The following is a 15,958-nucleotide window of genomic DNA, read 5'->3' as shown; positions in this document are numbered from 1 at the left end:
CGTGTTGCTCCCCGTACCGGCAAACTTCACATTGTGGCCGTCACTGTCGAGAGTCGTGAGGTCCTTCACGTCGATGACCTCCTCCATGCCTCCCCACTGAGTCCACTTTCCCCCCAATCTGTGCGAGGTGGTGACGGTGGTAGGAGGAGCGCCCATGGAGGAGGGGGTGGTGGGAGGTGGGAAGGGCGAGCGTCGGCGCATGCCATTGCCGCCGCCTCCATATGGTGTGGGACGAAGGTGCCAGGCGGCGGTGCTGAGGTTGGCATGGAAGAGGGAATGGTTTAGATTGGGATTAAGGAAAGGGTATTTTGCGAAGACATCCCTATACTTTATATGGTTACAACGCTATTCTTAGGAACAAAATTTACTATCCTTATAAACAAAAATTTCTATTCTTCGTGTTCTATTTCTCTGAAAGGCAGGGGGTTTTTAGATAAAACATAGCATGGCGTTGGGTGGTTCGAGGACCTGTGCGATGTTTCATACAAACACTTTTTTTTCGCAAATAGCCAACACACGTTAATTTCTTCTAAAGAAAAAACTAGAAAAGGGAGAAAAAGGGAATCCTAGGAGGTATTTAGTGGCTGTGGATATATGTTCCTGTGAGAAATAAGAGCATGTCTGGCCCAGTGAAAAGAAAAGAAAGAAATAAGGGCATGTCGCATTTTTCAACCCACGGCTAACAAGTTGAGGATTGACTAGTGCAATGGAAAATAATAATTGTAACATATGCATATTTTAAAGTGAATATTATAAAACTGTAATTATCTGCCGAAAAATATCACATATGGTTGCAACATTAGTCAAACATTCAATGAAAAAGGCAAACGACTTATCTGTAACAACAACTTTAGCCGCTTTGTATGCATGCCTTGTGGGTTCAAATTGTTTTACAAGCCTTGACCTATCTAGCAAAAAAAAAACTAGATTGTAGTTCTATGATAAATCATCATCATTGGTGTAGTTTTTTTAATTAAAACACTCCATCCGTCCACAAATATCAATATTCCAAGCAGTTGAATTCATTGATAAGTATTTTTAGAGTACTATTTGTGACATCTTATTTAATGCGCTCCTGCAGGAATCATAGACTTGGTAGACAAGGAATGCAATCCCTTTTTTTTAATCAATAAAGTTCCCTCTTTAACCTTAAAAAAGAAATTCTTTCATCTTATCCCAGTCACCCTTCCACTTCCAACCCTCCTATTAAATAAAATACACCAAAGTCTTTTTTTTCCTCATCCATAATCTCTTAAAATCAAAATAATCTAGAAATGCTTATATTCGTGGATAGAGGAAGTAAATAGCTAAAGTTACAGTAAATTCATAATTTTGATAAAATAGTTGTATATTTTAGTATATTGAGCGCACTCCCTCTTTTTGCCACTTATACTATTATGCTTAAACTTTTCACTACTTATCTTTTCTGTAGAGAATGAGTAAATTGCACCCACGGTTCATCAACTTGACAGGTGGGTGCAATTTGGTAAAATAACTTGAGAAATGAGCGTTCTAGTGTAATAACTTGGCAGGAAGGTGCAATTTAGTATAAGAACTTTATAAGTGATCATATAAATGTAACAACTTGTAAGGTAGGTACGATTTTGATACAATAAATTAAGAAGTTATGCGGCAACTTAATTATTTGGACCATTTTTTTATAGATTCAATTTTTAAGTGCTTATTTTGATAATATACTAGCGTGCATTTCTATAAGCATATTTATATTTTTATCCTAATAACTAATAACTAAAAGTCAATTAAACTAGATGTAAAAAATATTATATTTCGGTTGATATTTGAGAAGGTGAAGAAAACAAAAAATTCTTAAAAGTTAATTGGATGTAAATTGTATGTGCAGTATAATTTTTAAAGATTAAATCCAATATTATAAGGTAATATCCGTAGGATTACTATGTAATGGCATATTAACATCGTGAAAAAAAATCACCTACCATATGCTTAGCCAAGTTGATGCATCAAAATACTAAATTGTCAAGTTCTTGTACTAGAATGCACCCACTTGTCAAGTTGTTACACTTGGATGTTCAATTCTTAAGTTCTTGTACTATATCGCATCCACCTGCCAAGTTGTTGTACCATGGGTGCAATTTACTTGTAGAGAATCTTAGAAGATGTTATATTGGCAATGCGCTTTAATTTACATACCATTAGATTTTGTTTATCGTAGTTTAACTATTCAAAAATTAATACTAGTAATAATCAGAGTCGAAATATGCCAGCCAACAGTGATGCTTGTTTGCGGACCATGCATGGGAGCAAAATTCTTGGGTTCTACTCCCTCCGTCCCAAAACATAAACATTTTTAGCATAGTGCCAAGTCAATCATTTTTAAATTTAACTATTAATAGAAAAAAATAATAAAAAGATCAATCATGTAAAATTGATGTTATTAGATTTATCATTAATCAAACTATCATATTATGCCACTCTTTTTATTTAAAATATTTTATTTTTATAGATATTATTGGTCAAAGTAGATCTCGAAAACTGTGTCGAAGTCAAAAATGCTTATATTTTGGGACGGAGGTTCGGTTCTAAGAGCAAGTTTAATAGTATAGCCCTCTACTAGCTCTAAATCATCTATAGCCAATATAATAGCCAATTCATACAATAGTTACTTACTATACTATTAATACCTGGTCCCACATTGCATACACACATTACATCTTGAAGTCTGTGTTGCAGCTGGCTACAAATCTGTAGCCCGCTACTCTTCTCTCTCTTCCTTTATCTCTTTAAAATATGTTTATAGTTGGCTTATAGGCTGCTATTGTACCTGCTCTAAACGAGATTACGGTGCCCTCTCCAAAGAAAATGAGATTAGGGTGCAAGTCAAATATGAGAGGAACTGAGTGTTTTTTATTTATTTCCCTGCCATACATTCGGAGAGATTCACAAGTTAATGTTGGGATTACTAAATAGAGTTGAAGGTGGACTAGGCATGATTTGCAAGTTAATGTTGGGATTATTAAATAGAGTTAAGGGTGGACTAGGCATGATTTGCAGCGGCTGTAAGTTTGATATGACCACTAAGGCCCCGTTTAGTAGGGCTCCAAACTTACATGAGAGCTAGCTCCTGTTAGAGTTGGAGACTTGTTAAAAAGCGTTTGGCTAGGTTTTAGCTCCAGATCTGAAAAAAAATGAAAAAGAAAGGAAACGAGCTGCCAGCCGTTCGCCGACCCAGGCGCGCGACTGTGCAACGTCCCGTGCGCGCCGCCCGTCATTGTCCCGGTCGCCGTCACCCGTCGCCATCCATGCCGCCGTCGCCCGTCGCCGCAGACGCCGCCGTCGCCCGCCGCCTCCCGCCGCCACCATCGCCCGCCGCCGATGATGCCGCCGCCGCCCGCTGACAAAGATGCTGCCGTCGCCCGCCACTTCCCGCCACCGCCGTTGCCTGCCACCGTCAACGCTGCCGCTACTGCTCGCCGACACAGATGTTGTCGTTGCCCGCCGCTTCCCGCCGCCGCCGTCACCCACCGCTTCCCGCCGCCGCCAACGCAGACGCCTGCCGACACCGACACACATCGGGAAGAAGATGTGAGGAGGAGAGAGAATAGGAGGAGAGGAGGTGTGGAGGGGTAGTTGAGTGGCATTTTCATGTAAATAGACTAACAAATTAAAGGGTGTGGGTCTTTTGGGTGGAGTGGAGCTGTGGAGCAGTAAAAACCTAGCTCCAGCCCCGTAGTTTATTTTCTAGTAGTAGCTCTGCTAACTCCGCTTAAAAAAAAAAAGGAAGATCTAGACCGTTTGGTACAGCTCCAGCTCCAGATAAGTTGGAGTTAGGAGCTAGAGCTGTGCCAAACGGGGTCTAATTCTTTTACCCTCTGTTCTAAGATAAAATATAAAAGTTTTAGCTTTCAACAAATGTATTAACGAGAGGTAAAAAAATATTATAGTACTAATAAGAGGAATAAAAAGACTTGTACTTTAGGCTACGATAATTTGGGAAAAAAAGGTACAATTGGTGCTATATTTGGTCTAAAAAGTTTGAAAGCTAAAAAAATTATTATATTTTAAACATTAAAGGTTAACATTTATTATATTTTAGAACAAAAGGAGTATTAATTATTGGGCTATCATTATTCTAGTAAATGTTTAGCAGATAAGCAAATACTTTTGTTTGCTGATATTTTTCTTTTTATGGTCCCCTATGCATCATCTTTTTTTTTCCTATTGATACAATATTTCCTGTCATTTTGGAGTTGGTGGAAACTGAGAGCATGATATCTGAAACGAGAGCAAGACGAGTCATCTCCCTAGACAAATACAATGCGACCACGGCAAGTATGGATTTGACGTTAATTTCCTTAAGGGCCTGTTTAGGCCTGTTTAGTTCATGAAATAAAAATTTTTGGGTGTCATATCGAATGTTTGATCGGATGTCGGAAGAGGTTTTCGGATACAAATGAAAAAACTAATTTCATAACTCACATAGAAACCACGAGACGAATCTTTTGAGCCTAACTAATCCGTCATTAGCACATGTGGGTTACTGTAGCACTTATGGCTAATCATGGACTAATTAGGCTCAAAAGATTCGTCTCGCAATTTCCCCTTAACTGTGTAATTAGTTTTTATTTTAATCTATATTTAATTCTCCATGCATGCGTCCAAAGACTCACATGAATGTGTCCAAAGACTCAATGTGATGTTTTTGAGAAAAATTTTGGGGAACTAAACGGGGCCTAAATATTTTGCACCAGGTACACATATATGATTCCGGCCAATACGCCGGGCACTCTTTGCATTGGTCAACGCGTGGTGCAGGTCCTCCGCATCTTATTACCCTCCTCTACGACTTAATTGAAGCATTATCCTTCTCAACGACTTAATTGTATCAGCAAGCAAAGCTAATGCACACACAAAAAAAAAAAAGCTACCCGATTGGATACGACTGACAATTCAGCAAAAGATTCGGTCTTTATCCGATAACTCGTCTATCATTCTGATATTAAAATGATAGAATTAATCAAAGCGACCGCCAAGTAGATTAAGCACAGCAAAACGGAATTGCTATTATACAATCACATCTCAAAAAGTGTGCCGATGCTATAATATCCATTGTGAACGCACAATGCGTGCACGAATGCACAAAACAGAATAATTTCTGGAGAAGGTGTGGAGACAGCACGTTGAAATTATGATGACACTTCGACAGTAAGTACTCAAATACTCCACGCACAAGAGCAAAATAATCACAATCATCCAAAGATCAAAGGGATTAAATAAAAGGCGAGCTAGCTAGTAGCAAACAGTGCTGGGTAACAGCAGCAAGGATTTATGACAAATAAAACCACCATATGGTCTTTCACCAAACGTGACTTCTATGCAATGTAGCTCTGGATAATTATGAGGGACAAACATTACGCACCGGCACTCAATTCCCAACGAATTCTTTCATGCTCTTCAACCAAACCAGATACTCCTTCTCATCCTTGCTCATCATGTACTCGCACAGCCAGTCATGCAGTGAGTGCTTGATTCCCCTCACTTCGAGATACCGGTGCAAGGCCTTCTGCAAGCTCTCATCAAGATCCCTGAAGCACATAATGAGGAACTCAAAGGTTAGGGGAAAGCTGTAAACAAAACGACTATTCAGCTACATGAATCAATAAAACATATGAATGAACTGCAATGGTTTCACAAATGCTAAGAAGAACACCAGAAGGAAGAAACTACAAAGTTAAGCCATTTTGGGGTAGAGGAAAAGAAGCTGGTGGAAAAGAGTTCATGAGGAATTCTTTTACGTATTGTTTGGATCCTGCTACTATGCTTGAAATCTAAAGAGCAGGGAACTAGATATGATTCAACTTACTGAAATGTCGGTCCCACATACAAATTCTCCGCATCACTATTATTTTGATCCAGCATCCTCATACTTTCAATTGCCAGTTCATCATCATTGAAGTGGCATTCAAATTCCAAGATGGAGGCTTCTGGTTTCTCAATAGTGACAACCATCTGGATTGCTGGCTTAAAAGATTCCTCATTGTTCTCATTATCATCGCCATCCTCATTCAAATCTTGTGTATCAAAGTTTGTGTAGACAGTAGCTTTAATAGTCTCTCCTGCAATTTCTCTTTTGAGTGTTATGGATTGGTCACCAGGATTGTCGATTATCTCAAAAGGGAAGTCTTCTGGTAGATCAATTTGCTGTTCAAAAGATGAAAAAAAATACACACACACACAACACAACATATGTCAATCAAAATGACGATAAATAATCCAACCACAGCAGATTAACTGTATGTGAAGGTATAAACTGTAAAATCTCAAGCACTATAATCTTATGATATCACCTGCACATTATCACATCCATGAGGTTAAGTCACGCTACTGATCATGTGTAAATAATACTTCATGATAAAACAGATATTTCAACTGTTTGTAAAGTTTAGCTCATATTTCAAATGGACTTGCACATAAGTCAGATGATGGCTATTTCCAATATATGAAATGCAAAATGTGTTCTTGACGTGCTAAAGTTAAAAATGTGAACAATATAACTCAAGCTAGATTACAGAACAGATCTTTGTAGGATGATATATAACCAGGTAGATTTCCTGAAAAACATGAGGTAACCACATCTTCATAATTCCATTTTATTTGTTTTTATAACACAACCACATCACTGTTTTGTTCCTTTGTACCAATGCTATAGAGAATCATATGTTTCCTCAAATCTTGGATATCACATTCATGGTGGCAAATAAAGGAACAGATTGAATAAAATTCAGGATAAGCTTGATATTGGCAAGACAGGTGCCAACCTAAATCACACTTTCCATGGTTAAGCAGCAAATAATTTGATGATATAAGGCTATTTCACTACGGACAGGGCTAAAGAGTGTGGTAATGTGGTTATCTAATAACTATAAAAAAAATCCATTTTATTTTATTTACAACACAACCACATTACTGCTTTTTTATTTGTACCACTTCTATGATGAATATTACATATTTTCTCCATCTTAATCTTGTCGAGGCACAGGGTGGATAATTTTGGGAATTAGCTGCTTATTGGTGGTGCCAACATGAATCTACCTCTTCGTGTTTAAGCAGTAAAAGGTGATTAAAAGGCTAGTACTTAATAGCACCGAACTAACTACAGATAGGACTAAAGAACATAAATCAGCTCCGAATTAAGTCTAATCTTTCCCTACTAAATCGGCCAATCATCTCCAATAAAACAAGCAGAACCTTTTAATTCACGGTAAGAATTAAGCTAATTCAACGATAAATAGAACAGGAATAAACCAAGCAATAATAAGAGGAAAACCGGCAGACCTTCGCGGAGGCGGCGCCCTCCTCCGACTGGACAATGCACTCGATCTCGGAGTCGATGACCCGCACCAGGTTCTCGTCGGCGGAGGCCTTGGAGGGCGACGACGACGACGGGGATTTCGACGCGAGGAAGCGGCGGGAGGTGATCCCAGAGGACGGCGAGGAGGAGGCGGCGGCGGCGGCGGCGGCGGCGCGGAAACGTGGGAGCGGAACGGGCGGGCGGGACGGCGCGGCGGCGGAGGAGGAGTGGGCGCAGCGGCGGGACAGGGCGGAGGATGTGCGGCGGAGGAGGCTGGCGGCGCGCGACGCCGACGACGACATGGCTGGCTGCTGGGGGATTCGGCGGTGACGAAATCAATTTCTAGGGTTTTGCGGGGTTTAAAGGGCTACTTGGGGAGAAGAATGGAGACCAGAAGAGGAAAGAAAGAGTGAGCAAAGATAACCTTTGAGGGCCCAAGTCATAGCCCATCCTACTTCACGTGAGAATCTGACACGAGGCCCGTAAAGCCCAGTGGATCATCCTGTGAGTAATTGAAATTTTTTTAGGTTAATTTGATCCGTGTCATTACGCAATTTTGTTTAGGTTAATTTGATCCTTGCCATTGCACATTTTCTGATTTGAAATAAATACCATTATTTCTCACGATATCGGTTGGGTGCTACTGAAATTTCGCAAAATTAAAACCATATCATTGCCGTCATATTTTTCATCTTCTTCTTTTCTTTCTTCATCTCCCTGGTGAGGGGTTGTTGAGGGGTCGATTGAGAGGAGGTCGGCTTGATAAAAGGGAGGTGGCCGGCGAGTATCCACGCCACCCTGATTGAACACACCTGGAAGCCGTGATTGAACACACCTGGAAGGCCTCGAAACGGTCAAGGATGTGGGATGTGGGTGTAGGAGGCACAGAAGAAGAGAAGGTCAGGGATGCTGGGGTTGAAGCTAGTATGGAGAGCGGGCGCAGGCCGACCCTGAGGAAACCGGTGCACTGGCGGCCTCCTCGCCACCAACCCCTCGACGTCGTCGGTGGTAGCTAGTAGCCACGAAGACGACGATGCAACGAGGACGAGTGGAGCTTGTGGTAATTGGGAGGGCGCCAACCTGGATCTATAGCGAGCCCCATCCTTTTCAATGTCAGGAATGAGAAGAACCGTCAGGAGGAGCTCGAGATGGCTGGCGGCATAGCAGTAAGCTTGAGCGGGAGCGGGTGGGGCTGTTGGGAGGATCTCGTCATCATCGACCCACTCCCATTCTCGCTGGAGCTGATGATGCCCTTATCCACGAACACCGACACCGCCGCGCCCCCGAATCCAATGCTAGCTTGCCACCATGTAGCTCGTTAGAGCATCCTCAAAATTGTTTGTGAGCATGAACTCTATCCTGGGAAACTTCTTAGTGAAAAACGTGTGAACAAAATATGGCGACCGAGTGATCGAAGCAATAGTGCCAAATAGCAAAACTTTATATTCATCTTTTGATGAATTAACATGAGCTCTAGATTAAGGATTAGTTACACTATCATTGGGCTCAGTTTGATATACATGACTGTTTCTTCCCCCATTTTTAATCCGCACTCGGCAAGTTATTTCACAAGCACCAGGAGAACTTTTGAGTAAAGTGAAAAAACATCCTTCTGCAGAAAAGATAGCTATGAATCACGGCGAAATTCTCTGAGCTCACATCCTGTGCAGGCAAGATAGCTACGATTCCCAGAGGAATCAGAGGTGCTAGCTCACGTTTCATAATAGTGCCGCCAAAGAAAACGGTAAGCTCAAATCTAATATAATCGAACACAAACCACTCGCAATGCAGTGACCTGTTTGAGCAATTATTGCTGTTCCAGAACTCATCCTCAACACATCTCTATCACACTCAAATTCACAGGTCCAAAAACGAGACACTCAAAACAGAGAGATACGGATACCAGGATATGACAGGCTTCAGCTTCACTGGCTCTCAGATGGTTGCTTGGCCACTGAAAGAGGGAGAAGACATGATGGTTAGCATCTCTGTCACAGAGGCCATGGCGCTTAACGCTGCCTTCAGGACATCCTGGGAGCATCCAGGCTTCACAATACTTTTGACCTGCGTGGCATGCAAAGGAAACAATGATAAGAGATAAAAGTACTGATGATGGTTAACCCTGGTTGTTTTGATAGCAAAAGGCCAAAATAAATAATAATAACAAACTAATTAACAGCACCTTCTCCAAATACTCCTGCAATTGTTTGATCCTCCCCATGTAGTCTCGATCTTCGACACACAATGAAATCGGCTTTGTCTCTCCACCTGGTCCCTCAAATTGCAGAGGACCAGGGTTTCTGTAGATGTCTTCCATCAAGAAGCTGGAAGAGTTTTGTCTCAACAACCTGCAGAGCAACAAAAGAACATTTCCTCAGTGAAAGACCAATAGCAAATGCAGAATAAAAATGGCATGGTGTCCTAAGCATATTACAGCATTTATAGCACTTTAATTATCATTTAACATTATAATTAGTATGGACTAAAACGAACTAAAATTGAAAGAACACAAGTATATTTGCCCATGAATACATGTACACTTTCATCGGAATGATAAATTTTTCAATACATACTCATATGGTTTTCCTTTTAAGTCGATACTCGCCATGTGAACAGCAGGCTTCCCAATTTGACTGGCAGCTGGTCCTCGTGACCATCGCTTTACGGTCATCATGGACTGTTCATGAGGAAATGTAGAGACGAGTAAGTCTATCTTATGTAATACTTGAACTCATGAAAAGGTCTTCAATTTACAAGTTTAAAAAAAATTTATTTAATAGCATAAAAAAGTAATCTATGCTCACAGTAATAGGAGCAGCACCGCATTTCCACTTGTTCACAGGACTCTTAAGATTTGTCACAGTGGCCATGTAGCCATTTAAGCCAGCAGCTAAGATGTGATAGCATACATGCCCAAGAACCTGGAACCAAACAATGAAACAATCAAAGGTCAGTAAACAACAATAACAAAATGATGCACGAATAGCGAACTAGTGAAGTAAGAAGAAACTTACATAAGCATAATCACAGTCGAACTTTGAGGGTAGGGCACCTCTGGCTTGGTAGCCAAAGAAGTGACAAACTGCATTGAACTTCTTTCCTTTGTAAGTGCCTTCCTTCTGCAATAAAAGGCAAACGTATGTGCACGGATAAAGCTACATTTAAAGAGCAAGTGAAAGTAAAAACTGTAAATATTTTTAGGGTGTCCACAGCATGCTTACCAGACGTTTGTTCATTTCTGCTTCAACTAATTGGGCTAGAAGTTTCTCAGTCTCAATCTGCAAAAACAAGCATATATTGCTGTCAGAACATATAGGTAATACAATAATAAAAACAAAATAAATCACAGTGCTACCATGCCTGAGAAAGTTGAGCGGAGTCATCGGATTCAGGATGAAGAAGTAGCTGCATGACAGAAAGAACAGGTTGAAGCAACACAACTTCTGTAAATTATGATTTTCTGAATATTATACAAAAATAAAATATATACCTGTTTCCTAATAAATGGAGGCAAAAATTCAAATAGAGCTGAAGCCCAAGGCGAAAGATGAGAAGATATGTTCTCAACAGAAACACCTTTATCATGTAGCCCATGAATTTCCTGCAAATATTAGCTCAGCTCAGTAATAAACCTTCAATGTACAAAACCAGTACAGTGGGTGCTGATGCTGACCTGAAGCAAAGCATATAATTCAGGGATACTTTCAACAAGTCCCTCAGGAATAAGTACAACACCATGATTTTTGTCTGCACAAGACAATATGACCACCAGGAATGAGGGAAATGAATGATATTTATGTGTACAAGATGGTATGAACTGGAAACATGGGACTAGAAGACGAAGCCTATAAGATAACTTTATTCCTACCCTTTTCAGCCCTTGCCTGGACTGCGTCACATATCTGCTTCGTGATATCAAAAATTGTAAGTTTTGATGCAGCAACCTCCTCACCTAGTATAACCTGAAAATGATTCAAGCCAGATTAAATCAGTAAATTCTGTATTGTCGATCAACTAGGAGAACACAAAATAAAAGAAGGATATGTCTAACCATATTTGGATGCGATTGAAGAGCACATTCCAAAGCCACATGAGATGCTTTCCGTCCCATCAGCCGAACAAAGTAGTAATACTGCCAAAGGTAAGAAATGAAGATTTGAGAAATATAAGCAATTGATACTGTGTAAGTGAATTGTGTAAGTGCATGAGGACATAAGGATATGCAGCAAATCTCTAATGGCATAAAATATAAAAAAATATAAATATAGAGGAACTTTGCAATTTGGATACTACTTGTAAGGGTCATATATTGGAAGCTCAGATAATAGATTTCCCAAGATGGACCAAGTTGGATAAAAAAAGGTTTCCCAAGGTGGAGCGCAAATAATCCTGATCAGTTGATAAATTGCAGTCTGGATCCAGAGTTGCTTAATGGAAAAACCAGCCATTAATTTTCAATTCTATCAATATGGGCTGTAGGTTTATTTCTAGCCCCTTATTTGTATTATCTAAAAAGAACCAATAGGTTTTTACGGTTACATTTTTTACGCATTACATCATTTTGATATGCCATATGTTTTTTGGGGTTACTGGGTTGGTACTTAGTAGTATTTAGAAATGTCAAGAAAATAAAAAAATTACAGCAATTTCCCTATTTCATCAAGAATTTATACACAACCAAGAAATAATGTTAAACTGTTAATATGGCATCTGAAAATCTGTTCTGATTTACCTTCTCAGCAGAAAGAGCATCAGTGCAGACATTGCTTATGAGCTGCGAATTCACCTATAGAAAAGAAAAAAGTTCAAGTAACCATCACAAATCGTAATGAAATGATATAACACAAAATGCTAGCATATCGTTAAACTCTTTGATCTTTGCACATATATACCTTACATATGGTATCAAAACCAACAGTTGTCTCAACAAACTGGTTCTTAAGGTCCCCATTCAGAGTTACAGGAACACCAACTACCTGTTAAGGAAATACATGTGTCAGGTTATTTATGTGGCATAGGGAAAATGCTTGTTAACACAGTACACAGTGAAACTTAAGGAATCCAGAGTCAAGAAGCTAGCTAATATAGACAAAATACCAAATATCTGCTAACCTTTGTTGAACACTTTGACTCAGCAAAAGTCTCAGCAAGCTGAGCAGCATCCGTGTTGGATGTAACACCTTAAGAAAAGAAAACGATATTGTCAGGTCATTCAAATGAATAAGATAGGTAAAATTCAGCATATTGGCATAAGGGATGCTACCTCCAATTATTACAAGAGCATCCAACTTCAAGGCTTGGCAAGCAGTCATTGCAGCATTCACTTGTTCAGTTGTTCTGATCTGATCCCTTGTCCGTCCAAGCAAATCATAACCACCTTGATTTTTATAAGAGGAAAGGACCTCATCGGAGATCTCCAAAGTTTTCTGTGCAAACAATCCATCAGTTCCTCCTGTTACAGTACAAAAACAATAAATTGGTAATAAAGCATATACAAATTCACTCTGTTTTAGATAATCTACCATGAATATCAATTTTGAACATGTAAGTGTCAGGGCAGACATTTTGAGGATTTAGTACACACTAAGCTCAGTGCTGATTACTGATCCTAAAATCATATTCGTTTTCTAGACAATAATCAGATCGAAGTATAATATATTTAGAAACATTAAAAAACTGTCGAACTCCTTATAAAATGACACAATGATTTATAGATAATGGAAGCTTTATGACACAATGATTATCACAATAAAAAAAAGAAAGAAACAACACAAAATACAAATATTAATTGAATTAAATCATATTAGTTTCATCAATAAACATATGCACTGACCAAGGAAACCAATGAGCTTGCTGTTTGCGTTGTGAGCCTTTATAGCATCATGGAGTCCCCATATAACATTGTGCCCACCTGGGGACTGCCTCCCACTGAAGACAACACCAACCCTGCATCATTCACAGATTTTAAATTAAAGCTGTACAGACTTGTAAGAGTCAAGGTTACTGTTCCAAAACATAGCAGGAAAAAATAAGCAGACATGACATGATTACACCACTGTGTGCATCTCATATAGGCATGTAATTATTTTTTTCCTAATCATGAATGACTAACTCAATAATTAGTAAAGGAAGAATACATCTTAAATAATCAGCAAAAAAAAGTTAAAATATTAATATTGGAAGCCCGGAACATGTAGAACTAGTGTTTACCTTTGTTTGTTACTACTACATGCTACTACATCATAGCTCAACTGCACAACTACCAGGACCACACTGAACAGAGGAGGTGAGCATACCTGACAACAGGGTGCTCTGTTATGACGGTAGCATCCGGCACAGCAGCAGTCTTCCTGAGGAAATGCGCCAGCGGCTGGCCGTAGGTGTGCGGGAAGGCGTGGCTGATGACATGAGCGCCCGCCACGTCGGCCGCGATAGCCGCGATAGCCGCGTCGCCGTACTCCACCTTCACCGTGGTGCCCTGTTGTCCCCCACACAGACAATAAACAGTCCAATCATCATCAAGAGTTAATTTTGTCAATGAAGAACACGACCCGCTCGACCATTCTAGCCATGCACACCACAGCAATACGTATTCTCACAGATTGCGCTTATCCGTTGCCACAGTGCAGCGCCCAAATGCAAAGCTAATAATAGCCAAAAAAAAAAAAGATAAGACTAACAGAATCGGGTGATTAGCTGCGTGCCAATGTGCCGTCGTTTTCGCTTGGCCTCGTCGCGATCCCCTGCCACTTACGTGGCCGGAGGATGACAACGCAACAGTCGAGAGGGGAAAAATTTAAAGGAGATGCCGAATTTTGCTCCAATTATCCCCAGTGTGCCCTGTGTCGCAGGCTTGGCCGTGGGAATCCCAGAGATGAGATTCCACACCTTCCTCCTGGCTCCTCCCTCCCGAAGTGATGGAGAGCGACGGTGGCATCGGCATCGGCGCATTAGTTACTGGTACACCTAACCCCAATCCTACCCCACCTCCACCCATCCATCCAACCATCCGAAAGCGCTAGGCGAAATTGCTCGAAACCGCACTGTACCATAGTTAGGTTAGCAACCTAGTGGCTTCCGCCGCCTCCTCCGTCGACGGGATGGATCTGGCCGGCCGGAGGGGAGAGACGGACGAGAACCGCATGGTCGGTGATCGAGGGCAATGTCGTCACGGCGGCGGCGGCCGTGGGTTTAGGTAGCTAGGGCACGTTACCTGGAGGCAGGGCGGGAGGTCGGGGCGGTAGAGCGCGCGGGCCTTCTGCAGCGCCGACAGCTCGCGCGGCACGCCGTAGTCGGAGTCCATCGCCACGCTGCCCATCACCCGCCGGCGCCGCCGCCTTTTCTCGTCTCTCCCTCGCCGCCGGCCAGTGAGGCGTTCGGCTACAGGTGGCTCGATCGATCGCCTATAACAAAAAATAATCGAAATAAACGGGCATCGGCTGCGGCATTTATACCCGAGCACGCGCGGCGCGGCGCGGCTGCACCAGCAACAAGCCAACAACAACAACTCGTCACGCCGATGCGGCGGCGTGTGCCGTGCGGAGTGCGGAGAGATCTGGGCCGTTGGTTGACGTACGCAGGGGCCACGCGTATCGCCTCTCCCTCTCCGGTGTGCGGCGGGGTAGGGTGGGCCCACCGGATTACCTGGCGTGTGCCTCCTCGTCACTGCCGCGTGGGGCATAGCAATGCGGGACCGCACCTGCGGCACGGGATGGATGACGTGACCGTGTAATACGGCCCACGGGAATACCTGATCTGCCTCGTTGGGGGTGGGTCGGGACTCGGGGTTATTCCTGCAAGGAAAACGTCCATTTACGTCCCCAAACCAGAGGTCGAGTTTAATTTGCCTCCCTCAACTGTAAAGCCAGATACGAAGCAATCTCCAGTATCTAAAACTAGTGTAAATCAAGTCAGTCGGTAGTATTAACTGTGGTTTTAGCTGACATGACTGTTGACGAAAAATTCACGCTCGGCCGATAGTATCGGATCTGTGTTGGCGCGAACTAAGTCAACGAACATAACGTCCTAGGAGATCTGCTTAGGTTTAATGCAGGTCCAAAGATTGATGAGATGTCGGCGTGCCAGTCAGTTTGATCCTACAACTGACAAGATGTGTAAATAGCAAATCAAATAGCCGATCGGCTAACAAGCCAATGGAGTAGTTCCATCCGATGCCGATACTAGCCGATGTCAATAGGGTTTTGAGCAATCGGCTATATGTCTAATGTAGATAATGATATAAAGACAATCGGCTGATGGTAATGTAATAAAACAATAATGTAATCCAGTAGAAACCAATCGGCCAATAATGATATGATTGAATAAACACTGATCCGAAAACTAAAGTATACATCAGCTGGAGGTCTGATGTCGTAAAATCCACAAGATTAAATAAACAATGAAACCTTTGTTACGATCGACTAAAACCAACTTGTATGCGATCCTTGTAAGCTCAACATCCATATAACTCATCGGCTGAAACCCCGATGAAACCCTTATTATAATCAAAGACATATTAACTTTTATGATTCTAAGCATGACTAGGGACGATGATTTGCAAAGTATGCAAAGAAGCATAAAGTCTAAACAATCAAGTCTTTGACTAATTTTCAGGGTGGTGAATACCTTATC

The 15,958-nt window shown here is 41.5% G+C and overlaps 2 protein-coding genes across 2 annotated transcripts; both read right to left on the bottom strand.

Annotated features, from left to right (window-relative positions):
- Positions 1-5,156: 5,156 nt before the first annotated feature.
- LOC127775592 (uncharacterized protein At2g39795, mitochondrial-like) lies at positions 5,157-7,693 on the bottom strand. Its single transcript, XM_052301853.1, has 3 exons — positions 7,312-7,693; positions 5,840-6,177; positions 5,157-5,561 (listed from the first exon to the last, which is right to left on the bottom strand). Exons 1-3 carry the CDS (start codon positions 7,627-7,629, stop codon positions 5,402-5,404), a joined length of 816 nt encoding a protein of 271 aa, XP_052157813.1. The 5' UTR covers positions 7,630-7,693; the 3' UTR covers positions 5,157-5,401.
- A 1,309-nt stretch (positions 7,694-9,002) lies between these two features.
- LOC127775587 (pyrophosphate--fructose 6-phosphate 1-phosphotransferase subunit alpha-like) lies at positions 9,003-14,749 on the bottom strand. Its single transcript, XM_052301846.1, has 18 exons — positions 14,541-14,749; positions 13,624-13,805; positions 13,161-13,273; positions 12,591-12,779; positions 12,440-12,507; positions 12,220-12,303; positions 12,060-12,113; positions 11,379-11,459; positions 11,196-11,289; positions 11,001-11,074; positions 10,818-10,928; positions 10,688-10,732; positions 10,549-10,605; positions 10,342-10,446; positions 10,132-10,248; positions 9,901-10,004; positions 9,510-9,675; positions 9,003-9,391 (listed from the first exon to the last, which is right to left on the bottom strand). The coding sequence occupies exons 1-18, from the start codon at positions 14,643-14,645 to the stop codon at positions 9,263-9,265; spliced, it is 1,878 nt and encodes a 625-aa protein (XP_052157806.1). The 5' UTR covers positions 14,646-14,749; the 3' UTR covers positions 9,003-9,262.
- Between the last annotated feature and the right edge of the window lie 1,209 nt (positions 14,750-15,958).

This window comes from Oryza glaberrima, chromosome 6 (genome assembly GCF_000147395.1).
Source record: "Oryza glaberrima chromosome 6, OglaRS2, whole genome shotgun sequence".
Taxonomy (NCBI): Eukaryota; Viridiplantae; Streptophyta; class Magnoliopsida; order Poales; family Poaceae; genus Oryza; species Oryza glaberrima.
This window is presented reverse-complemented; position numbering and strand designations above follow the sequence as displayed.